General features: G+C 39.9%; 1 protein-coding gene across 5 annotated transcripts in view; it reads right to left on the bottom strand.

The window, feature by feature from the left end:
* fastkd1 (FAST kinase domains 1) overlaps positions 1-27,078 on the bottom strand; it is a 42,476-nt gene that overhangs the window by 13,916 nt on the left and 1,482 nt on the right. For 3 of the 5 annotated variants that reach the window (XR_013499539.1, XM_078228385.1, XM_078228386.1), the window contains exons 2-7: positions 19,304-19,769; positions 16,344-16,412; positions 6,471-6,596; positions 5,403-5,801; positions 3,133-3,243; positions 2,870-3,001 (exon numbers count right to left, since the gene is read on the bottom strand). Coding sequence is in view for 4 of the 5 variants with exons in the window: in XM_078228385.1 (XP_078084511.1) it covers positions 2,870-3,001; positions 3,133-3,243; positions 5,403-5,801; positions 6,471-6,596; positions 16,344-16,412; positions 19,304-19,653 (1,187 nt within the window). In the remaining variant the exon portion in view is untranslated. Of the gene's footprint in view, positions 1-2,869; positions 3,002-3,132; positions 3,244-5,402; positions 5,802-6,470; positions 6,597-16,343; positions 16,413-19,293; positions 19,770-27,078 lie in introns of all 5 variants that reach the window. The other 2 variants (XM_078228387.1, XM_078228388.1) reach the window with 1 other exon arrangement.

The following is a 27,078-nucleotide window of genomic DNA, read 5'->3' as shown; positions in this document are numbered from 1 at the left end:
AAGATCAAAAGCATGCTACCCTGTAAAATAACTAGAGTACTCAAGATTCATCTTCAGTCACAAAATTCACAACTCAAAAGGCTATTTGGTTCTGCCACTGTTCATGCTCTACACAAGCTTCTGCCCAACCTACTCAGTGTAACCATGAATGTAAAAGATCCCACGGTACTATAAATGAAGACGAGCGGAGGTTGCTCCAGTATTCTGGCCAATATTTATCTCTCAATCAACATCACAAAAACAGATTACCTGGTCATCAATACGTTACTGTTTGCACAAGCTTGCTATATGCAAAAGTGTTGCTTTGTTTCCAACGCTACAACAGCGATTACACTTCAGAAGTACCTCATTGGCTGTAAAGTGCTTTGGAGTGTTAAGATAATGAGATCACTCTGTAAATGCAAGTCTTACTTACAACCTGATCAGCATATCCTTCTAGGTCTAGTGGTTGTATTTAGCTGTATCCTCTGTTTCTATTAATCTTTACTAAATTTGACCAACTTAATTATTTCTAGTCATTTATTTAAATTAACAGTCAAAGTTAAAAGCACAATATCCAGTTAACATTCCATCAGTTGTAATGTCTCAGTTTCCTTTTAAATTAGTTTCTTATCTAGTTCCATGGTCAATGCTAGATTGTGGTTTTGATGTCAAATGGCTCTTTGAAAGTCTAAATTAACTACATTATGAGCAATACGACCTATCTGTATTATGTTCAAAGAAGCTGAATCATAGAATCCCAACAGTGCAGAAGGAGGCCATTCAGCCCATCGAGTCTGCACTGACCACAATCCCACCCAGGCCCTACCCCCACAGTGGCTTGTTAGTCAGAATCATCAACTTCTAAATCCACGTTGATTGCTTATTAAGTTAATGCTATTGTATAGGCCTCAGAATAGGTTCAATTACTTTATTCAGTACTGGGGCAGGGAGAGGTGTCGATATAGTTGTATGTCACTGGACTAGGAGTCCAGAGACTCGGGGTAATGCTCTGGGGATCCGGATTCGAATTCCACCACAGCAAATAGTGAAATTTGAATTCAATAAAAATCGGGAATTAGAAGTCAAATAATGACCATGAAACCATTGTCGATTGTCGTAAAAACCCAATGATGGGTTTGCTAATGACCTTTAGGGAAGGAAATCTGCCAACTTTACCCTGTCCGACAAACGTCCTTTTTGAAATACAGATATCTTGCTTTTCTGCAAACTATTCTATAGCAAATTTGTAGCAATGCCACCTGAATTGCTGGAGACCACTTTACATATAACCATCCTCTATTGAATGCAAGTGTTCACTTATTAGCACAAGAGGTATTCATAATATAGGCCCGGGATCACTTGTAGCTCTTTTGCTTTTCCGATGCAGCTGGAGGACTGAGAGATGCATATGTTCCTAGAACTCCATTCTTGGGTATCTAGTCGATGTCACAATCAGATCAAAGTATATCCCAAGAAAACACACAAGGGGGCAGCAGAACCAGTGCAAGGGTGCTATAATAGGTAGAGGTGGAAACAATCAGTTCACATGCTGGACACCGCTTCCAAAATGTTGCAGGTTTAAATTGGGTTCCTTAGCCAACAACTCCATTCTCCTCCCTGGCTATTGATCCAAGCCAAACCAGACCTTTAGTAGCCTTGGCATCCAATTCACCCCCCAAGCTGAGCTTCGGCTTTCATATGTATCTCACCTGTCAATAATCTCTGCCAGCTTTACAATCTTTCAGTGATATCTATAATCCTCAATTCTAGCTCCTTGAATATCCACAAATTTCCTTGCTCTACCATTGATGTTTTGCCGTTAGCTGCCTAGGCCCAAGCTCTGGAATTCTCTCCATAACGCTCTCTACAAACCATTTCTTCACCAACTTCAATCTCCTTTTGGAGTTCAGTGCCTCAAGCTGTTTTAGGTGGTATATGAATGCAAGTTTTGCCAGTCCAAAACTTGCTTTATTTACAAGTCTATGAGTGCTGCAAACATGGGTTAGCATAAAAAAGAACTTTGAACTAAACTTATCAAGATCAAACAACTTACTTTATTTGTTAGGCAATTTTTTGAAGGTACCAAATTTTGTTTTTCCCGACTGCTACATGATTTGCACTGAGCTTCTGAAAATATACTTGAGTACTTGCTGCAAAGCGTATAAAATCTCAGTTCCCAAAGCAGCATATTGTTTTCAGTAAAATATAGCATAAATAATTCAATAACATTGTTGATTAATGCTTAAGAACAAAGGTTAACAGATTGAACAGCTGAAACTTCTAGTGGCATTAAGTTTATTCAGAAAACTCAGTGCTCAGTATTTCAATAAACTTAAATTCTATTCTTTTTATTCATTCATGGGACATGGGTGTCGCTGGCTGGCCAGCATTTATTGCCCATCCCTAGTTGCCCAAGAGTAGTTGAGAGTCAACCACATTGTTGTGGCTCTGGAGTCACATATAGGCCAGACTGGGTAAGGACGGCAGATTTCCTTTCCTAAAGGACATCAGTGAACCAGATGATGGATTTTTCCAACAATCGACAATGATTTCATGGTCATCAGTAGATTCTTATGTCCAGATTTTTTTTTATTGAATTCAAATTCTACCATCTGCCATGGCAGGTTTCAAACCCAGGGCCCCAGAACATTAACTGAGTTTCTGGATTAATAGTCCAGCACTAGGTCATCGCCTCCCTGATTCTATACTACTCATTGGAAAATTTACAGAAAATCGGTTTTGTATGTGTTTGGGGAAAAAAACTGCACAGTAGAATTCAAAATTACTAAAACACGTGTCTGATTATTCTCAGTACATTAAAGTGCAACATGATAACACTATTTCTATGACATGTATTTATGATCAGTTTTCCCACTAAAAATTTTACCTTACTAACAGTCGTCTCAGTTCTGCACATAACTCTGGATTTTGACAGCGAAGCGATAACAATGCCTGTGTTATCCTTGCAATATCCACTGGCTTGTATAGATCCAATTGCTTGAGCAAAGTTGATGCAACTCTGAGTGAGGAGAGAGATAAAAACAAGGATTTTCTGGTCAAAGGCTAATATAAAAAATGACGATGTTATTGCACGGAGTATTTCTTACAACCACTAGAGTACATTTTCTTGCGAGCAGAATATACACTTACTTTTGAATTAGTTGCAGATTCCTGCAGTCCATCTCTTCCATGGTCTCTATTACTGCTAATGTCTGTGATGGGTTAAATTCTTCGACCATTAATAAGGTAGCAGCTTCAAGCCTATACAATGGAGTAAGCATGTGAGGAGGAAAAAAAGTTTTGCTGCAAGTTAATTATATTGTAATGAGTTTAGATTTATCAGTTTTGATATATCTCAGTTTCTTTTTAAATTAGTTTCTTATTTACTTCCATGTTCAAAGCTAGATTGTAGTTTTCAGGGCTTTCAAAGGGCTTTCTGAAAATCCAAATAAACTACATTGAGTAATATTATCTGCAATAAGCTCAAAGAAATTGAAGTGCCTCATCATTCAGAATCATTCATTTCTAAATCCATGTTGATTGCTTAGAAATTATCACTGTTGTCTAGGCCTGCAGAATAGATTCAATTACTTTATTCAGTATTGATCCCACGGAATCCCTAAAATGCAGGAGGGCGCCATTCGGCCCATTGAGTCTGCGCCTACTCTCTGAAAGAGCATTTTACCCAGGTCCACAACCACATCCCCATAACTCTGTGTATTTACCAAGATATGTCAACCTAACCTACACATCTTTGAACATTTGAGGGCAGATTAGCATGGCTAATACACCAAACCTGCACATTTTTGGGCTGTAGGAGGAAACCAAATCAGCCAAAGGAAACCCAGGCAGACACAGGGAGAACGTGCAAACTCCACACAGAGTGACACCCAAGGCCGGAATCGAACCAAGGTCTCTGGCACTGTGAGGCAGCAGTGCTAACCACTGCACCAATGTGATATTAAAATAAATGGACCTGTAGTTCTTTCGGTCAGATAACACACAAAAATATACAACACATACTTCTGATTGAAATTCAGCTCACAGTATTTGCAATTAGTTTAAATTAAATAGTTTTAAAACATTTAGAGTCATAGAGGTTTACAGCATGGAAACAGGCCCTTTGGCCCAACTTGTCCATGCCGCTCAGTTTTTACCATTAAGCTAGTCCCAATTTCCCACGTTTGGCCCATATCCCTCTATATCCATCTTACCCATGTAACTGTCTAAATGCTTTTTAAAAGACAAAATTGTACCCGCCTCTACTACTGCCTCTGGCAGCTCATTCCAGACATTCATCACCCTGTGAGAGAAAGAATTGCCCCTCTGGACACTTTTGTATCTCTCCCCTCTCACTTTAAACCTATGCCTTCGAGTTTTAGACTCCCCTACCTTTGGGAAATGATGTTGACTATCCATCTACCTTATCCATGCCCCTCATTATTTCATAGACCTTTATAAGATCACCTCCAAGCCTCATATGCTCCAGGGAAAAAAGTTCCAGTCTATCCAGCCTCCTTATTACTCAGACCATCAAGTCCCGGTAGCATCCTAGTAAATCTTTTCTGCACTCTTTCTAGTTTAATAATATCCTTTCTATAATAAGGTGACCAGAACTGTCCACAGTATTTCAAGTGTGGCCTTACTCATGTCTTGCACAACTTCAACAAGACATCCCAATTCCTGTATTCAATGCTCTGACCAATGAAAGCAAGCACACCGAATGCCTTCTTCACCACTCTGTCCACCGTCCACTTTCAAGAAGCTATGAACCTGTATCCCTAGATTTCTTTGTTCCACAAATCTCCCCAACACCCCACCATTAGCTGAGTAAATCTTGCCCTGGTTCGATCTACCAAAATGCAGCACCTCGCATTTATCCAAATTAAACTCTATCTGCCATTCATCGGCCCACTGGCCCAATTGATCAAGATCCTGTTGCAATCTTAGATAACCTTCTTCACTGTCCACTATGCCACCAGTCTTGGTGTCATCTGCAAACTTACTAACCATGCCTCCTAAATTCCCATCCAATCCAAATCATTAATATAAAGTTGGATTTAATCATATTAAATGCTGAAATCATAGAAATCATAGAAACCCTACAGTGCAGAAGGAGGCCATTCGGCCCATCGAGTCTGCACCGACCACAATCCCACCCTGGCCCTACCCCCACATATTTTAATGACCTCCAATCGTTTTTACTGGGATTTAATTCATTATTTCATAAACGGACGAAAATCATGAAATTAATATCTCAAAACAATTGCGTTTATTGGATTTTTTAAGGAATTTCTTTTAAATCATGCAACAAAAGAAATCCAAAAAAAAAGCACAACTTCACATATTTATTTTACAACAAGGAAAGAGGAGGTCAGAAGTTACTTCAGATGTCAAAGCCACCAAAGTTAGTAACGTACCTTTCCCTAACCACCAGCCCAGATAAAGGTCCTAATGCTGCAAACAGCTTGGCAAAACTGGCAGGGTCAGTGTGAGTATTCAGAAGTTCAGTAAGTCTCCATTTTGCAGCTAACCGAAAGTCACAATTGTTAAAATGTAGAGACTGGTATACTCCAAGAATTATACTTATGTTATCAGCATCCAGACATTTTATGTTTTGAAGAAAAGTCTTGTTGCATTTTTCCAACAGAGGACGATAGCTGAATTTGATATTGCGTAAAAATTGTGCAATTCGGCGTGAGGTATTAAATTCAGAAGAATCCCCGGTATCCAGCAGACATTCTGCCTTTTCTATCAGACAATTTCGAAGGCGTGGGGAGATCATGCCAGAAACACTCAACATTAATGATGAAAGTATCCTATTCAACAGACAAACATGATTATCAGTGATAAATAATGCTTTCAGAATCATTAATTGCTTTACACATTTATGTTCAACATTGCAAAAAAGGTTATACCTATTTTTCCGATACTACAGTATTTAATTCAACAGATGTTGTCAGATTGAGTAAGTACCAATCGGAGATTGCACAGATAAATATTATTATGACTAGTACTGTGTGCCACTTCAAAAAATCAATTCTATTGAAATCAAACCATTTTGCTGTCGAGTCATATCATTTTATAAGATCGTATTTAAAACATCTGAAAAATATATACTTGGAACAAAAAATAACTAATTCCATCATTTACAACTTGGTAGCACACAAGAGCACCAACCTGTCTATAACTAACATACATCAATCCTTTAATCAAGTTCAGGAAACATACTTAGAAAAAATGCTTTTTTAAAATTCATCAACGAATACTTTAATCCACAAAATTCCATAGCAGCTTTACTTTGCATCTCAAAAGAAAATTTCTATTTGTATAGCATTTTATGCTTCTCAGAATCATTTCAATACACTTCACACACAAGAGTGCAGTTCCTGCTGTTAGGTAAGCAAACCTGAAAACAATGCACAAATAGTGACACAAAGCACTGCGACCATTAAATAACAATGGTGCTTCTCGTCTATTCATGTTACCTTGCATCCTGTATGAATTCCATTTTCCTGCTAACAATATCTGTGATTTCTCCCATTATTGGACTGTGGTACATATGCTGATCAGTCAAACATACAGCAAACTTGGATAATGTAGCCATGTTAAACCTGTCACAACAGAAACAGCTTTAACACTTACAGGCTGAAAAAAAATACTACAGTAATGTAAATATTTTATTCAGTAGAGTTAGGTGTTAACTTATCTTTTTGGCTATGATCACAGCAATATGAACTGGCAGAGCAACAATGTTAAACAGCATCAATAATTTGGATACCTCCATAATAATCAAGAGGGTTAATGGAATGTTGACCTTTACATCCAGAGGGCTAAAATTCAAGGGAATAGAAGTTGTGCTATAGCTACCACAAAGCCCTGGTTAGATCATACCGATTGCACTGGATTCAGTGTTGGGCGCCACATCTTAGAAAGGATATACCACCCTGGAGGAAGTACACCATAGATTCACTAAATATCACCTGGACTTCAAATGGTCAAATTACAAGCAATTATAGAAACTGGGGTTAAATTTCCCGAAATTTAGAAAATTACAGGGCGAGTTGATCAAAGTTAGATAAAGAAACTATTTCCACCGATTGCTGGGTCTAGGACTAAAGTACATCACCTAAAAATAAGAGCCAGACCGTGGGAAACACTTCTACCTGCAAAGTTGATAGGAGTTTGCAAATGTCAGTTGATGATAGCTCAATTTTAAATCCAAGACTGATAAATTGTCATAATCAAATATATTAGGAAATGGGACAAAGGTGAGTATATGGAGTTGGGTCACCAGTGAGCTTGCGCAAGCCAATGGGAGAGAGACTGCAGCCGGAGTGAGTTTCAGCCAGAGTGAGGATATCAGGAATTTGAAGCTGAGTGGGAATTCGGTGCTGAGGAGAAAGAGGTGCTCATCTCCAGGAGGAGTGGAGAGGCGAACCTGCAAGGGAGACTTGAGGGCAAGTGAGAGGTAGAAAGAAGTCGAACTGTGTTGTCACAGTGATTGGCTGGTGACTGGTAAGTAGTTTTTCCTTTTTTTTGTCTTGGCATTGTTGTTGTTGTCAGATAACTTAATGGTTAAGTCATGGCAGGAAATCCCAGACTTGTGTCATGCTCCTCTTGTGCGATGTGGGAATTCAGGGATTCTTCTGGTGTCCCTGGCTCCTTCACGTGCAAGATGTGTGTCCAACTGCAGCTCCTGTTAGACCGCTTGATGACTCTGGAGCTGCGGATGGATTCACTTTGGAGCATTCATGATGCTGAGGAAGTCGTGAATAGCACATTCAGTGAGTTGGTCACACCGCAGATAAAACTTACTGAGGGAGATAGGGAATGGGTGACCACCAGACAAAGGAAGAGTGGGAAGGCAGTGCAGAAATCCCCTGCAGTCATCTCCCTCCAAAACAGATGTACCATTTTGAATACTGTTGGCCGAGATGGCTCACCAGGGGAAGGTGGCAGCAGCCAGGTTCATGGCACCATGGATGGCTCCGCTGCACAGGAGGACAGGAAAAAAAAAGTGCCAGAGCTATAGTGTTGGGGGATTAATTGTAAGGGGAAAAGACAGGCGTTTCTGCGGATGCAAACGAGACTCCAGGATGGTATGTTGCCTCCCTGATGTAGGGGTCAAGGAGGTCTTGGAGTGGCTGCAGGACATTCTGGAGGGGGAGGGTGAACAGTCAGCTGTCGTGGTACATATAGGCACCAGCAATATAGATTTTTAAAAATGGGATGAGGCCACACAAGCTGAATTTAGGGAGTTAGGAGTTAAACTAAAAAGTAGGGCCTAAAAGGTAGTAATCTCAGGATTGGTACCAGTGCCACGGGATAGTCAGAGTAGGAATGTCAGGATAGCTAAGATGAATACGCGGCTTGAAATATGGTACAGGAGGGAGGGGTGCAAATTCCTGGGACATTGGAACTGGTTCTGGGGGATATGGGGCTAGTACAAATTGGACAGTCTGCACCTAGGCATGACTGCAACTAATGTCCGAGAGGTAGTGTTTGCTAGTGCTGTTGGGGAGGGTTTAAACTAATGTGGCAAGGGGATGGGAACTGATGCAGGAAGTCAGAGGGAAGTAAAGTGGGACAGACACGAAAGGCAGTCAGGGGAAAAGTAGAAGGCAGAGAAACCAAAGACTAAAATCAAAAAGGGCAACAGTACAGAGACTATGGAGAACTCGGTGAATGGGTCCAGCAAGGCTAAAAGAAATAAAACATGGAAAGTGTACAAAACATGACAGGACAGACGGTTTGAGAAAGCAGGGCAGAGAGCAAGGGAAGTCTGGATTAAACAGCATTTATTTCAATGCAAGAGGCCTGACCGGCAAGGCAGATGAACCCAGGGCATGGATGGCTACATGGGACTGGGATATTATAGCTATTACTGAAACATGGCTAAGGGAGGGGCAGGACTGGCAGCTCAATATTCCAGGGTACAGATGCTATAGGAAAGATAGAACAGGAGGTAAGAGAGGAGGAGGAGTTGCATTTTTGAATTGGGAGAACATCACGGCAGAACCGAGAGGGGATATATCTAAGGGTTCGCACTGAGTCTATATGAGTAGAACTGAGAAATAAGAAGGGAGAGATCACTGATAGGAGTGTACTACAGACCCCCAAATAGTCAGCAGGGAATTGAGGAGCAAATATGTAAGGAGATTACAGATAGCTCCAAGAAAAATAGGGTGGTAAAAGTAGGGGACTTGAACTTTCCCAACATTGACCGGGACAGCCATAGTATTAGGTAGGAGCGTGGATGGAGAGAAATTTGTTGAGTGTGTTCAGGAGAAATTTCTCATTCAGTATGTGGATGGCCCGACTAGAGAGGGGGCAAAACCTGACCTCCACTAGGGAAATAAGGAAGGGCAGGTGACAGAAGTGTTAGTGAGGGATCACTTTGGGACCAATGACCATAATTCCGTTAGTTTTAAGATAGCTATGGAGAATGATAGGTCTGTCCCAAAAGTTAAAATTCTAAATTGGGGTATGGCCAATTTTGATGGTATTAGACAGGAACTTTCAAAAGTTGATTGGGGGAGTCTGTTGGCAAGCAAAGGGATGTCTGATAAGTGGGAGGCTTTCACCAGGGTTCAAGGTAAGCACATTCATTTTAGAGCAAAAGGCAAAGCTGGTAGAAATGGAGAATCTGGACAAAAAGGAGGCATATGACTTGGGCAGCTGAGATCAAGTGGACTCCTTGAAGAGTATAGAGGTTGTCGGAGTTGAGTTGAGAGAGAAATCAGGAGGGCAAAAAGGGGACATGAGATTGCTTTGGCAAATAGGGCAACGGAGAATCCAAAGAGCTTCTACAAAAACATAAAGGGCAAAAGAGTAACTAGGAAGAGAGTAGGGCCTCTTAAGGATCAACAAGGTCATCTATGTGCGGATCCACAAGAGATGGGTGAGATCCTAAATGAATATTTCTCATTGGTATTTACTGTTAAGAAAGGCATGGATGATAGGGAACTTGGGGAAATAAATAGTGATGTCTTGAGGAGTATACATATTACAGAAAAGGAGATGCTGGAAGTTTTAAAGCCCATCAAGGTAGATAAATACCCAGGACCTGATGAAACGTATCCCAGGACATTGTGGGAGGCTAGGGAGGAAATGACGGGTCCTCTCGCAGAGATATTTAAATCATCGGCAGCCTTAGGTGGGGTGCCTGAAAATTGGAGGGTAGCAAACGTTGTGCCTTTGTTTAAGAAGAGTTGCAAGGAAAAGCCTGGGACCTACAGAATGGTGTGCCTAATGTCTGTAGTGGGTGAGTTGTTAGAAGGTATTCTGGGAGACAGGATCTTGAGGTATTTAGAGGGGCAAGGACTGATTAGGGACAGTCAGCATGGCTTTGAGAGTGGAAAATCATGTCTCACGAAGTTTTGAAGGGGTAACCAAGGTAGATGAGGGCAGTGCAGTACCACATGGTAGGTTGTTGCACAAGATTAAATCTCACGGGATCCAGGGTAAGGTAACCAATTGGATACAAAATTGGCTTGATGACAGAAGACAGAGGGTGGTTGTGGAGCGTTGTTTTTCAAACTGGAGGCCTGTGACCAGCGGTGTGCCTCAGGGATCGGTGCTGGGTCCACTGTTATTTATATTAATGATTTGGATGAGAATTTATGGGGCATGGTTAGTAAGTTTGCAGATGACACCAAGATTGGTGGCATAGAGGACAGTGAAGAAGATTATCTCGGATTGTAATGGGACCTTGATCAATTGGGCCAGAGGGCCAATGAATGGCAGATGGAATTTAATTTAGATAAATGTGAGGTGATGCATTTTGGTAGATCGAATTGTGGCATGACCTACTCAGTTAATGATAGGGCATTGGGAAGAGTTATAGAACAAAGATCTAGGTGTACAGGTTCATAGCTCCTTGAAAGTGGCTTCACAGGTGGACAGTGGTGAGGAAGGCATTCAGCATTCTTGGTTTTATTTGTCAGAACATTGATAACAGGAGTTGGGACGTCTTATTTCTTGTTGAAGTTGTACAAGACGTTAGTAAGGCCTGAAATACTGTATACAATTCTGATCACCCTATAATAGAAAGGATATTATTAAACTAGAAAGAGTGCAGAAAAGATTTACTAGGATGCTACCAGGACTTGGTGGTTTGAGTTATAAGGAGAGGCTGGTTAGACTGGGACTTTTTCCCCTGGAGAATAGGAGGCTTCGGGGTGATCTTATAGAAGTCTATAAAATAATGAGGGACATGGATAATGTAGATAGTCAACATCGTTTCCCAAAGGTCGGGGAATCTAAAACTAGAAGGCATAGGTTTAAGGTAAGAGGGGAGAGATACAAAAGGGTCCAGAGGGGCAATTTTTTCACACAGAGTGATGAATGTCTGGAATGAGCTGCCAGAGGTAGTAGTAGAGGCGGGTACAATTTTGTCTTTTAAAAAGCATTTAGACAGTTACATGGGTAAGATGGGTATAGAGGGATATGGGCCAAATGCAGGCAATTGGGAATAGCCTAGTGGTTAAAAACTGGACAGCATAGACAAGTTGGGCCAAAGGGCCTGTTTCCATGCTGTAAACCTCTATGACTCTATCAGCCATAACCTTATTGAATGGTGGCTGAACAAGCTCAAGGGACTAAATGGTATGCATCCGTTCTTTCGTGACATAATAAACTTCTTTTCTCACCAGATTTGGCCTGCTTTCTAAGATGAAATATAGCCTGAAAATAAGCATTGCACCAAACACCCCGAAACTGACATGGACACGATGGACTGGATGGTCTGCCACGTCCTAAATTTATCATTTCTAATTCTATAAAATCCTATTCATGATTTCACTTATCCAGAGACCCCGTAGCATTTTCCACATTGGATGGGTAGATTTTTGTCTGTACCGTGCCAGAAATATTCCATTTGGGAAGGCAAATCAGGCAGGGTTAGCACGCTTTCCTCTCTATGCACTGAGCAGGTGAGACAGAGAAACCTATCCCTCCAATGCTCTAAAGAAATATTGTCATCTCATTCTGCCACCTACCCTCAATCAGTATTAATATAGCCTGCTTTCTTTTCTTGATAAGTGAGATTTTGGTTTTGCTGATTTTTAAATGACATTTGCTGGCTTTAACACTGGTTATTTTCCATTCTCCCAAGCACATTAATGATTCCTGAATCCTGAAGAAAAGATAGAAAATATCTTCAGAATTCACAGTATAGAAACAGTAGTTAAGCCTATCACATATTTGATGACTTTGTGAAAGAGTCATTCACTTAATTCTAATGTCCTGAACTTTCTTAAACCTTTAACAGTTTTCTTTTCCAATAGTTTATCCACTTCTCTTAATAACATAAACCTATGGAGGTGTATTGGTATGTTAGCAATTGTCTACCTTTTTAAATTCAAAATATTTTTCTGCAAATCTGTGGTAGATCGAGGTCACAAATGGAAATACAAATAAAAATGTGAAATAATGCATCCCCTGGTGAAGGTGAGGAAACTTATCAACATTCACTGATGAAAGAAAATTCTGAATTAATTTTTACTATTAAACATCAAATTCCTTTCCTCTCTCTCACTGGTGTCTTCCATAATTTTCTTACATGTTAATAACACTACTACAGAAAATGGCTTGAGGAAGTTGTTGAACACAGAACAAAGATTTGGAATTATTGCTCTTCATTAATGTTGTTTCATGTTCTACCCTAGTTTCATTGCTATTGCCAATGCAAAATGCTGCAGATGCTGGAAATCTGAAATAAAAACAGAAAATGCAAAAAAAAATATTCAGCAGGCCAAGTAGTGTCTGCGAAGAGAAAAACAAGAGTAGACATTTCAGGGGTGTGATTATTCATTAGAACTGGAGTTGCAGATAGAGTTGTAGTTCTGATAAAAGATCACAGAATTGAAATAGCAGCTTTGTTTTTCTCTGCTGAGATGCTGCCTGACCCTGTTGAGTATTTTTAGCATTAACAGAAATGGAGGAAAAATGCTAAGTTAATCAAATTTGTAAGAAAGGAACTGCAAAAATCGTGGGTGATTTTAATCTTCATATAAATTGGATGAGTCAATTGGCAAAAATAACCTGGAGGTTGAGTTCAGAGTGCGCATTCAGGGCAGTTCCTTAGAACAATACATTTGGAACTGAGAGAGGAGATAAGGGTAGTTTGGTACTGAAAGATTAGTAAAACCGGGGTAGACTAATTTAGAAATGAATATAGTACAGAAAATGTATGAATTACAAAGGTACAGATGCATAGATACACATATAACCACTGTCAGAGATTTTAAATATGTATTTTTGAAAGTATTCTGTACATCTTAGCCAAATACAGACTGGCCCAGGGCATAATGGGGTGAAAGCTAAGTGAGCTGAACCACATTCTTTAAGAACAATACAGCCACAGAGCATAGTCTTTATCAGTACAGTTCCAAGACACTAAATGAATGGGACAATTCATTTTCTGATAAGGGATACTTAGCAGACGGTGAGAACAGCAACTCTTGAACTCTAATTAAATTATCAAGACATTCTGGAGAGACAGTGAGAAAGTTAACTTTGAACTCTATTACCTACATAATTGAAATTGCTAAGAGACAAGTGGTGGGAACTTCCAGATTCTACGGACCAATGAATTCTCACGTTGCCAGAGTATAGGATGTAATTGTCCTAATAAGATGGACAGAGTAGGTGGGCAGATGATTTCTGAAGAAGTATAATTACAGAATGTCTTGATAATTTAATTAGAAAAATTTGAGCGGTCTTAAATTGCTCTCCCTCACATGGTGGAACAAGGCCTGGCTCAAAAAAGTTTGTCTTTAACCAGAAACTACTGTCTCCGGTGATTTCTTTGTATTGGCTGAGCTGTATTAATAAAGAGAAATCTCCTGCATGAAATCAGCAAAATACTTGGATCTCTGAAAAACTCCTACAGGAACCAGCCAGTGAACAGGCTATTTTAAATCTGATAACATGTAATCGGGCAGGATTAATTAAAACATCATAGTAAAGGATCGTCACAGTAAGAGTGATCATAATGTGAGAGTTTCACATTCAGTTTGAGGACAAGAAATTTATAGTGTCTTAAACAAAGGCAATTACAAGGGTATGAGGACAGAGCTGGCTAAAGCAGAATGGGAAAACAGGCTAAAAGAAAGAAGCAGAAGAATATATTTAAAAAGATATTGCATAACTCGATAAAAATTCTGTTAAGAAAGACGCTATGAGAAGGATCAAAGGAAACTATCCATGGCTAATTAAGGAATCAAAATGAAAAAAAAGTACAAAGGATTAGTGATAACCGAAAAGATTAGGAAAATTTTAGAAAGCAGCAAAGGATAACTAAAAAAGAGAAAATGGAGTATGAGAGAAGACATATAAGAAATATAAAATGGCACGTAAAACTTCTACAAATATATAAAAAGGAAGAGAGTAAAGGAAACATTAGACCCTTAGAGAGTGAGAATTAATAATGGGAGACAAATATTTTGCATCACAGTAGAAGACATAGAAAACATCCCAAGAATAGTAGAACAAAGGTAAAAGAGGTGAAATTTAAAACAATCACAATCATTGGAGAAAAAGTATGAGGAAGATTGTTAGTCTTTGGAATGTGGCTCTGCAGAGGGCAGTGGAGGCTGGGTCACTGAATATATTCAAGGCTAAGGTGAACAGATTTTCCATCAACATGGGAGTTATGGTTGGGCTGGGGAAACAGGCAACGTAGTATAAAGAGTTAACAGATGGGAGTTGCTAATGTATGACATAGATGATGTACCACTGACATCAGTCAATCATGTGCTGGACTCAGGAGAGGGATTAGATGTTAAGATGTAGCACTAATAAACAAGTGTAAAACAGATACCAGAGTATGGCTACAGTGTGTCTATTAACCAAGTACCAAGCCTAAAATCCACAGATAGAAGGACCATCTCAGAACAGCCAGAAAGTGGAGTTACGGCCACATCAGATCAACTATGATCTTATTGAATCATGGAGTTGGCTTGATAGACAAAATAGTCTACTCCTATTTCTTGTGACGTGTCTTCTACTCTTGGTCCATCCTAGATTCTTCTAAGACGACTGGAGCTTATGACAATCCCTCCTTCCACTTTGAGTTATCCATACATGTGTGCCTTTTAAGTTCTTTAATTTCTTTTATTATAATTTTCCCATCATTTCAGGTTAACTTTGTATAAAGCAAGACAATGTGGTCTCAGTGTCAAAAACCTTTTACAGTCAATGACTTCTGAAGCATTGGCACGATTGTAATTAAGGGAAAAGTGGTAGCTATTTGCGTAAGTCAAGGTTTCAAACAAAAATGGGACAACTAGAAAATCGGCATCAGTGATGTTCATTGAAGGGTTAATAGTAGCCAGTGTACCAGATAAACCATGATGCTCTGAACTCCAGTTAAGACTGCCCTTGGTTTAACATCTCATCCAAAAGTACACATCAACACAGTAGTACTTCAGTAGAGTAAAAGCCTAGATTGGGTTCATGCTGGTCTTTCCTGCAATGGCCATATCCCATGAACAAACAAAATGTGCAGGTTGAGCTTTTAAAAGTTTACCAGTGTCCAGCTCAAATAAATTAACATTCCTGAAGTTCCATTTGGATTACATTTTACCAATATCCATGCCCCAGATTGACTGGGAATGCCTCCAATGGACTGTAAAACAGTTTGATGTGCAGGTTATGTGGATTGGTCATGCTAAATTGCCCCTTTGTATCCCAAGATGTATAGGTTAGCTGGAGTAGCCATAGGAAATGTGTGGGATTACGGGGATAGGGCGGGAGAGGGGCCTAGGTAAGATGCTCGATCAGAGAGTCGGTACAGACTTGATGGGCCAAATGGCCTCTTCTACACTGTAGGGATTCTATGATTCTAGGTGTTGAGTATTGCACTAAGATTAACATGCTCAACAGGCAGTTTTTATTGAACTAACTTTATTTACAGCTCCCATAGAGGGGGCTGCAGAGAGGCATTATATCAAAATGCTCATATCTGGCAATGTAGAACAGGAGGCATGAATTTTAAGCAAAATAATTCAGATGATTTATTGGTTGTATCCACTGTAAATTTATTCTACACATGTTGTACTTATATAGTAGCCATTATCTGAAAAGAAACATTGAATCAATAGGAGGAAACTGCACACCATTTCTAGTCACAAATATTGAAAATACAATATCAAATATGAACCTTTTACTAAGTTAGCATTTATTATACATTTGCATTCTTTTGTGCATTTATTTCCCAGTAGTTTGCTCTGTTCATACTGTAGGATTTAAGGTGAAATGCTATTTTCATTTTTTTTTTAAAAATAGACATTAAAGCTAAATGCAAGAAAAGACATTACTCATCCAAAACTAGTTATAAAATCTGCTGTATTTACCTTTCAATCCGCCCCCATGCTTCAACCATGAGCTGTTGCACCATAGAATCATGAGGTTCGACATTCAACCTTAGTAAATTACAGAAATATATCGTCAGATAAGAACCATTATGCTTGAAGCAATGTTGATTTAACATGAATAAGTTCAAATGTATGCATGCATTTAGACTCTAAAATTGCAAACCATGTAATTGCAAATACTTCTATGCTTATCTATTTAATATTCTGCAGATGCATGCGTTATTGGCTTTGGAAAACTTTTTAATTGTTCTTAAATAATTCAATTTCATTCATAAATTCACAAAAGGTTGATGTGGCTCACCGATCACCCAGGGTTGGAAATGGATTCTGATGTTTATCAGAATTTCACTTAGGTTTTTAGATAGACAGACACTCATTCCATACTGATGCTGCTCACGGACTTCCTGTCACTACGGATGAATTTTGGGATTCTACATTCTGTCCAATTGTCACTGTTTCAATCGCAACATGCTCTTCTAACGCTTCGTTATGGACACTTCATTTTGGTTTTTACAATCAGAAAACAAAAAAAAACTATTCATACAAGTTTACAGATAGGTATGTAGGGTATTCTGCCTGTAGTATGATTTACAATATGTACTTTAATGTTGTGATATACATTATAATACAGTGATAGAAATACATTTGCCACAAAAAGGCTGTCCACCAATAGTGACTGAAAAACCTTCATTCTTTTAGAAAACAGCATATGCAGAAAAGCTTCATAATGGCCTTACCTACTGAGTCAATATGGCAGTTCGATTAACCTTATTCTATTTATTCCTGAGTACACCTTACCAGGATTTCTGGACTAATGCTAATTGGGTCAATACCAATTTAGAATTGCAAACATAGACTATTGGAAGCAAGATTGAGAATGCTACAACTTTTGTTTTTAAAAAAAGTCATATTCCATATATTTTTCTGGATGTTCTATTCCTTCGAGCTCTGTATTCTCTCCAACATGTGGATTGGAGATAGTGCTCCTATATTGCTTGCGACAGATTATCTTCGTGAACCATGAAATCAAACAAATCAATGTAATTGTTCTCAATCATTCATTCTTTTTTAAAACTTCACTTTTTAAAAAAACATATATCATCCCCATGACCAGCTCCATATCATATTACTATCTTAGAGTTCATATTCATTCTCCATGTTTTATCCTTTCTACTAACCACTTGAGATATTCATTATTATAAAATTCATTCAGAGACCAAGCATTTTACATGTTCCGCTCATAAAAGTGAGGATATGGCAGTTTTACAGGAAAGAGGGAATTTTATACTAGAAAACATCTGAATATATTCAAATCATAATTCTAATTCATGGTGGCAGTATTTGAACAAATCATTTTAATAATCATATTGAATTTTAACTTGGAACAACATAACCAACTGAACTTACCGAGCAATACAAATATCAATCATGAATGGTGTCAAAATAGCCACGGGTTAAGTTGAAAAAGATTGCAGGGCATTAGTAGATTAGACGCTCAATATGTCGAGTCACTTTGGAGGAGCATTCAACAACACAGAGTGCATTCAAAAAAGCAAAAATCAAAGTCAGGGAAAATCATATTCAAACTCTGATCATTCTGCAGCTTGTGTGCAGTTTTTGTAACTGAAGGAAGATATTGATACCATGAGACAGATCAAACAACCTTGAAACTGGTCCTAGCATCAGATGAGATCCAAGGAAACACTGAAAAAATGTGGGCTTTCCAGTCGCACGGAAACATAGAATAATCACTAATTCACACTTAAACTGCCAAAGTGGGACAAAAAGATACAGTTTCAAACCAGTAAAAGACAAAATTTGACCTGATGTCAGTTCTTCACACCAGTTGTGATCAACATATGGAATAGGTTTCAAGGTACAGAAGGCAACAACCCATTAATTTAATAAACAGTTGGGCGGAGTGAAGGGAGAATTGTAGGATCTTCCTGGATGGATGATGGGCTGGAGATCACTTTCACCTACCTCGTGCATGTTATTGCAATTTTAGTGAACTCTCCTTTCTCAAAGTCATTTATTTTATGCTTAAATTAATAGTCACCCAGAGAAATTGGGTCTCAATCCGCATTCATCTCATCTGTTTAAACTGAATCAAGACTAAATTCTGACTGCTTTTGTCACTTTATAAGAAAAGCAGCCAGAAAGTACACGACATTGACTTATAAAATGATCACAGAGGAACAGGAGGAATGCTGCAGTTCTAAAGATCATGTAGGGTTTTTTTTTCCCCCCTAATGTATATTAGTAGTAGAATTATAATATTTACAAGCTATTTTAAATTAAGACAATCAGCTGCTTTAAGTAATTAGAGATTCAATCTAATAGTTGATCTTGCCCGAAAAGGAAAAATCCCTGCCAATAGAAACAATAGTTTTTCTCAAAACTCTAGCTTCTAAATGTGGTTAAGGTGCAACGCTGATTTACATTTCACGAGTGTAAATGATTTGTACACATTTAAAAATAAAATTGCACAGCTTGTGAATTATGGGTGGGAATCCACAATTATCAAATCCATACACTCAAATTCTCAGCCTGCAGTTACTTGGCGTACTTGCAATTAAATGCACAGATATTGGGAACCAGCAAGAAGCCAGTATTTTGTACAATATTGTATCAACAAGGAAGTAATTAAACACAATGCATTTAAGGGGAGACAAGGTAAGCATGGGAGAAGGAAACAAACGGTTATGCTGTTAGTTAGATAAAGCAGGAAAGAGGCTCAAATGGAATGCAACCATCAGTATGGACTGGTCGAGACAAATGGCCTGCTCTTGTGCTGTGTATTCTTTGTAACTCTATGCCATTGTACGTAATGAGCTTTAATGGTGAATGTTAATATCCTAAGAGGGGCTACAGTACGTGTAAATGATTGCACCTTATCTTCTTTCAATAACTTAACTAGCTTCAGTACCTGTAGTTACCTCAGTGCATTGTATAACATATCCACCAACGTTTCATCGTCCATCAGTTCAATCTTGTTTTCAGCTAGCACACGAAGAACCATGAATTGTGGATGTTTCCTAATGAAATCTATGGTCCTCAGCATCTGCGGCCTCTCTTTTTGAAGTTGCCAGAGTAGATGTATTGCATGCCCCACATGCTTCACCGAAAGCTTGGCTTTGTTCTTCCCTACAACATCAAATACTTCATCCTCATTTGTGCAGCTGCCCAACTGATCTAGCAAGGAATCACAACCCATAATCCGAGGGTGGCAGAATCTTATTGAAGGCTGGCATATGTGCTTCAAACGAAGAATTTTTAATAGCAGCATGTCTTTTTCATAAGTGACCAAAAGTAACTGCCAAAATGTTTCTGTTGTATATGGAAAATGCACATCTGCAGAAAGGACACAATTCCTGAGGACTCCATTTAGGATATATTCATTCCCTATAAAAATAAGAGAATTTGAGTTAAGTTGCATAAAACAAATGTTTATCACAGCATCCCTACAGTGCAGAAGGAGGACATTCAGCCCGTTGAGTCTGCACTGAACACCTCTGACAGAGTACACTACCCAGGTTCTTTCCCCCACCCTATCCCCATAACTCCACAAATTTACCAAGGCTAATCCATCTAACCTACACATCTTGGGACAGTAAAGGGCAATTTAGCGTGGCCAATGCACCGAATCGGCACATTTTGGATTGAGGGGGGAAACCGGAGCACCGGGAGACAGCCTACTCTCTGGTTGGTTCCACAACATATTGCTCCAAGAAACAATCTCTAATTCATTTAATGAACTTTCCCTCGAGGCTACCCTTGCCAATTTGATTAATCCAGTCAATGCAAACATTAAATCACCCATGATTCTTGTTGTACCTTTCTTGCATGCCTCAATATTTCCTGGTTTATACTGTGCCGCCACTGTAGAACCACTGTTTGTGGGCCTATAGAATACTCCAACCAGGAACTATTTTCCTTTGCTATTTATTTCTACCCAGACTGATTTCAAACTCGATTTCCTGTGTTTACATAATTTCTCGCTACAGAACTGACATCTTTTGCCTTTCTGTTTATCCTTCTGAAATACTGAGTACTCTTGCATATTCAATTCCCAGACCTGGTCTTCTTGTAACCATGTCTCAGCGATCACTATCAAATGCCTTTGTCTCTATTTACACTGTTAACCTGTTCATTTTGTTCCGAATGCTTTGTGCATTCAGAACCAAAGGCTTTAGATTTGTTCTATTATCAAATTTCCCTACTCTTGTATAATTCTTTATTGCAAAATGATGTTCACACAATCTGTCTCTTCCTTTCATTTTCTAGTACCAATCTACCTCATCACTAACCTGAACTCATACCTTCTCCTTTAATTTTGATTTTCTAATTTTCCATGTGACTGAACACCGCCGCTCCCCCCCCCCCCCCCCCCCCACAATACTTATTTTAAAGCCCTATTCACAGCCCTCATTATACAATCTGTCAGGACTCTGATCCCAGCATGATTCAGGTAATCCACAGCCCCTGCCATGTGCTCATAGATCCACATTTGCTCTCAATCCAGCAATACCTTTGTTGTAATATTTTACTCATAGTTCTAATCCTTGAGATGTGGGCATTATTGGCTGGACGAGCATTATTCCCATCCTGAATTGGTCTTGAAGTGGTACTGAGCAGCCTTCTTGAATCACTGCATTCCATGTCACATAGGTACACCCACAGTTCCAGGATTTTGACCCAGTGATAGTGAAAATACAGCAATATAGTTCCAAGTCATGAGAGTGTGAGACTTATAGGGGAGTTTCCAGGTGGTGGCATTCCCATGCAACTGCTGCTCTTGTCCTTCTAGGTGGTGGATTTGGAAAGTGCTGACTGAGGAGACTTGGTTGAGCTCCTGCAGTACATCTTGTACTCACTTGTTGCCACTGTGCATCAGTGGTAGAGGGAATAACTATTTGTGGATGGGGTGTTCTAGATTGTGTCAAGTTTCTTGAGTGTTGCTGGAGCTACAAACGTTCAGGCAACTGCAGAGTATTGCATCACACTCCTGACTTGTGCCTTGTAGATGGTGGACAGGCTTTGGGGAGTCAGGAGGCAAATTACTCGCCACAGGATTCCTAGGCTCCAACCTGCTCTTGTAGCCACAGTATTCACATGGCTAGCCCAGTTCAGTTTCTGGTCAACCCCCAAGATGTTGATAGTGGAGGATTCAGTGAAGGCAATGCCACTAATTGTCATGGGGCGATGGTTAGATTTTTTCTTGTTGGAGATAGTCATTGCCGGATACTTGTGGGTGTGACTATTACTTGCCACTTTGCAGTCCAAGACTGGATGTCATCCAAGCCTTGTTGCATTTGGACATGGAATACTTCAGTATGAGGAGTCACAAATGGTGCTGAACATTGCATAATCACCAGTGAACACTCTGACTTTGTGATGGAAGGAAGGTCAATAATGAAGCAGCTGAAGATGGTTGAGTCTATGACACTACCCTGAGGAGCTCCTGCAGTGATGTACTGGAATGGAGATCATTCACCTCCAACAACCAAGGCCATCGGCCTTTGTGCCAGGTAGGACTCCAACCAGTGGAGTGTTTTCCCCAATTCCCATTAATTCCAGTTTTGCTCTGGCTTTTTGATGCCTCACTCAGTCAAATACTGCCTTGATATCAAGGGCAGTCACTTTCACTTCATCTCTGGAGTTCAGCTCTTTTGACCATGTTTGAACCGAGGCTGTACTGAGGTCAGGAGCCGAGTGACTCTGGCAGGACTCAAACTGAGCATCAGTCAGCAGGTTATTGCTAAGCATGTGTTGCTTGATAGCACTGTTGATTACCCCTTACATCATTTTACTGATGATCAAGAGTGGACTGATGGAACGATAATTGGCTGGGTTGGACTTCTCCTGTTTTGTGTGTATAGGACATAGCTGGGCAATTTTCTACATTGCCGGGTAGATGCTTATTAAGGCATGAGAGACCTTGAGCTTTATAAACAGAGATAAAGTACAAGAGCAAGGAAGTTATTGGAAACCTTTATAAAACACTGGTTCTTCTTCAACTAGAGTACTGCATCTAATTCTTGACATCACATTTAGGGAAGGAAGTGAAGACACTGGAAAAGCTGCAGAAAATACTTACAAAAATAGGAACATAAGACATAGGAGGAGTAGGCCACTCGGCCCTTCGAACATGCGTCACTATTCAAGAAGATCATGGCTGATCTGGTTGTGGTCTCAACTCCACTTTCCTGTCTGTTCCCCATAAGCCTTCACACCCTCATCTACCAAAAATCTGTAACTCCGCCTTGAATAAATTCAAAGATTCAGCCTCCGCTGCTTTCCTAGGAAGAGAATTCCATATTAATGACCTTCAAAAAAAACGTTTTGCCTAATCTCAGTATTTTGGGAAACCTCATATTCTGAAACTGTGTCCCCTAATCTTAGTCTGTTCCACAACTGGAAACATCCTTCCGGTATCTATCCTATCAAGTCCTCTCAGATCTTTATGTTTCAATAAGATAACCTCTCAGTCTTCTAAACATCAATGCGTAGGCCCAACCAGTTCAATCCTTCTTCATAGGTTAAGTCCTGCACCCCAAGAACGAGTTGAGTAAACCTTCTCAGTACTACTTCTAATGCAATTATATATTTTTTCAAATGAGACCAAAACTCCGCACAATATTCCAGATGTGGTCTCACCAATGCCCTCTCCAGTGGCAGTAAAATGCCCCTACTTGATATTCCATTCCTCTTGAAATAAACATCAACAATCTAACACCTTCTTAATCACTTGCTGTACCTGCATATTAACTTTGTGATTTATGTACCAGGATACCTACATCCCTCTGTACATTAGAGTTCTGCAATCTCTTGCCCATTTAAAAAATGTGCTGCCTTTGTATTCTTCCTGCCTACGAGAACAAGTTCACATTTTCCTCCCATGTGCCAATTTTTGCCCATTCATTTAATCTGTTTAACACACACATTATCCACTTGCTTGTTAGTTCCTCAAAAACTATTTCCCTTTCACAAGATATTAATTCTGCCTGATCTCATGATTTTCTAAGTATCCTGCTCTAACCTCCTTAATAATGGATTCTAGCAGTTTCCCTGGTATTTCATTAGCTACTTTGCAAACCACTGGGGCCTTTCCAGAATTTAAGGAATTTTAGAAGATTATAACCAATGTATCTTCTATCTCTGCAGCCACTTCTTTTAAGACCCTAAGATGCTGAGAGGAGATTTGATAGATGTATTCAAAATCATGGGGGATCAGGGCTGAGTAGATAGGGAGAATCTGTTCCCATTGGCAGAAGGGTTGAGAACCAGAGGACATTGACTTAGTGATGGGGAAGAAGAATTAGACATGACTTGAGGAAAAACACATCATGTAATCAGTGACACACGCCATCTGATCCTGGAACTGGTCAGACTTTGGATTTAATAGTATTCCCATGACCGTTTCCCTAGTGATGGTAATTGTTTTAAATTCCATTCTCCCATTCACCATTTGATTTTCAAGTATATTTGGGAAGTTTTCTAAGTCTTCAAGAGTGAAAACAGACAAAATATCTGTTCAACACCTCATCAATTCCTTGTTTTCCATGATCAATTCTCAATCTTTAGGAGGACCAACAGTAGTTTGAGTTACTATTGTTATGGTTCAGGTCAGAAATCCAAAGTGTTGTATGGAGCCCGTCTAAATCAGAAGTTTTGCATCTTGAATTTGGCTAGGATAAGCATGAGATGTTTCACTTAAAGTATGATTCAAATGAGCACTAGGGAGCTTTTAGCAAACAAATTTTATTTAAGAATATAGCCAACATGTATAGTAAGAAAATTAGCAAGAGCTTTTATCAATTACAAACAAGAAACCAAAATGACCACTATGATGTATTACCCTTAACAAATATATCTAATGTGTTCCAATCAAAACCAAAACCTTCCACAGACAAAACCCTTTAAACAAGTTCACAATAAAGCCTAATGCTCACATGATACTGGAAATTGAGTCCTTTGGTTGAAGTCTACAGTCCTCTGGATTCACTCAGAATAAGTTGAAGTCAAAACAGCTTCTCAGAACCCCAGGGAGACTCTCTGGTCAAGCCACCAACTGCAGAATCTTTACTGCAGGAAAGTAAGACCTTTCTTTCCGATAACCAGCAGTATTTCCAAAACAGCAGGGAGAGACGGAAAACCTTTTTTTTAAGCTTGCTGTCCCTTCTAAAACTAAACTGTAGTTCAGAACTGAAACTGAAAGAACTTGTCATCCGACCTGCCAACCAGTTTTTTTCCCTCATAACAATGCAGAATCCCAAAGTAAAAACAAACAACTCCCATCCAAGCCACTCAAGGAGCAATAAAAAGACATCTGATAGCCTGCCCAGCAACAGTAATGACATCAACTGAGGCTGTGAGTTGCAGAAATCATGATTTTTTTTAAAAACTTTCTTAAAAGGTACACTAATGTCACGCTATTTCCAACTTAAACACAAGAAATTCTTACCATCTCTTTTTATATTACTAGCTAGTTTTCTCGCATATTCAACTTTCTCCTATTTTTAGCCATCCTTGCTGGTTTTTAAAATCCAAACAGTTTTCTGACCTATCACTAATCTCTGCAGATTTATGCAGCATTTCTTTCAATTTGATACTATCCTTAACTTCTGTCTTTCTTCATCACTGGGATAAATATCTCCTTAAAAGTTTGTCACTACATCTCTACTGCCTACCTTTTAACCTAGCTTCCCAGTTTACTCTGCTTTCATATGCTTACAATTACCTTTATTCAATTTTATAATTCTTAGTTCCACATTTCTTCGCTTCAAACTGAACATGAAATTCAATTGCGTTGTGATTGCTGTCGCCTAAAGGCTCCTTTATTATGAGGTTATTGATTAACCCTGTCTCATTGCTCATTGTAAGAAGTTTAACAACACCAGGTTAAAGTCCAACAGGTTTATTTGGTAGCAAAAGCCACACAAGCTTTCGGAGCTCCAAGCCCCTTCTTCAGGTGAGTGGGAATTCTGTTCACAAACAGGGCATATAAAGACACAGACTCAATTTACATGAATAATGGTTGGAACGTGAATACTTACAACTAATCAAGTCTTTAAGATACAAACAACGTGAGTGGAGAGAGCATCAAGACAGGCTAAAAAGATGTGTATTGTCTCCAGACAAGACAGCCAGTGAAACTCTGCAGGTCCAGGCAAGCTGTGGGGGTTACAAATAGTGTGACATGAACCCAATATCCCGGTTGAGGCCGTCCTCGTGTGTGCGGAACTTGGCTATCAGTTTCTGCTCAGCGACTCTGCGCCGTCGTGTGTCGTGAAGGCTGCCTTGGAGAACGCTTACCCGAATATCAGAGGCCGAATGCCCGTGACCGCTGAAGTGCTCCCCAACAGGAAGAGAACAGTCTTGCCTGGTGATTGTCGAGCGGTGTTCATTCATCCGTTGTCGCAGCGTCTGCATAGTTTCCCCAATGTACCATGCCTCGGGACATCCTTTCCTGCAGCGTATCAGGTAGACAATGTTGGCCGAGTTGCAAGAGTAGGTACCGTGTACCTGGTGGATGGTGTTCTCACGTGAGATGATGGCATCCGTGTCGATGATCTGGCACGTCTTGCAGAGGTTGCAGTGGCAGGGTTGTGTGGTGTCGTGGTCACTGTTCTCCTGAAGGCTGGGTAGGTTGCTGCCCACAATGGTCTGTTTGAGGTTGCGCGGTTGTTTGAAGGCAAGAAGTGGGGGTGTGGGGATGGCCTTGGCGAGATGTTCGTCTTCATCAATGACATGTTGAAGGCTCCGGAGGAGATGCCGTAGGTTCTCCGCTCCAGGGAAGTACTGGACGACGAAGGGTACTCTGTCCACTGTGTCCCGTGTTTGTATTCTGAGGAGGTCGGTGCGGTTTTTCGCTGTGGCACGTTGGAACTGTTGATCAATGAGTCGAGCGCTATATCCTGTTCTTATGAGGGCATTTTTCAGCGTCTGGAGGTGTCTGTTGCGATCCTCCTCATCCGAGCAGATCCTGCGTATACGGAGGGCTTGTCCATAGGGGATGGCTTCTTTAACGTGTTTAGGGTGGAAGCTGGGGAAGTGGAGCATCGTGAGGTTATCCGTGGGCTTGCGGTACAGTGAGGTGCTGAGGTGACCGTCCTTAATGGAGATGCGTGTGTCCAAGAATGCAACTGATTCCGGAGAGTAGTCCATGGTGAGCCTGATGGTGGGATGGAACTTGTTGATGTCATCATAGAGTTGTTTCAGTGATTGTTCACCATGAGTCCAAAGGAAGAAAATGTCATCGATGTATCTAGTGTATTGCATCGGTTGAAGGTCCCGTGCGGTGAAGAAGTCTTGTTCGAATCTGTGCATGAAGATGTTGGCATATTGAGGTGCGAATTTGGTCCCCATGGCTGTTCCGTGTGTCTGGACTAAAGACTTGATTAGACTTGTGTCTAACTAAAGACTTGATTAGCTGTAAGTATTCGCATTCCAACCATTATTCATGTTAATTGAGTCTGTGTCTTTATATGCCCTGTTTGTGAACAGAATTCCCACTCACCTGAAGAAGGGGCTTGGAGCTCTGAAAGCTTGTGTGGCTTTTGCTACCAAATAAACTTGTTGGACTTTAACCTGTTGTTGTTAAACTTCTAACTGTGTTTACCCCAGTCCAACGCCGGCATCTCCACATCATTGCTCATCACCAGGTTTAGAACAGCCTACTCCCTGGTTGGATCTAGTATGTAGTGCTGTA

This window comes from Mustelus asterias, chromosome 14 (genome assembly GCF_964213995.1).
Source record: "Mustelus asterias chromosome 14, sMusAst1.hap1.1, whole genome shotgun sequence".
In the NCBI taxonomy this organism is placed as follows: Eukaryota; Metazoa; Chordata; class Chondrichthyes; order Carcharhiniformes; family Triakidae; genus Mustelus; species Mustelus asterias.
This window is presented reverse-complemented; position numbering and strand designations above follow the sequence as displayed.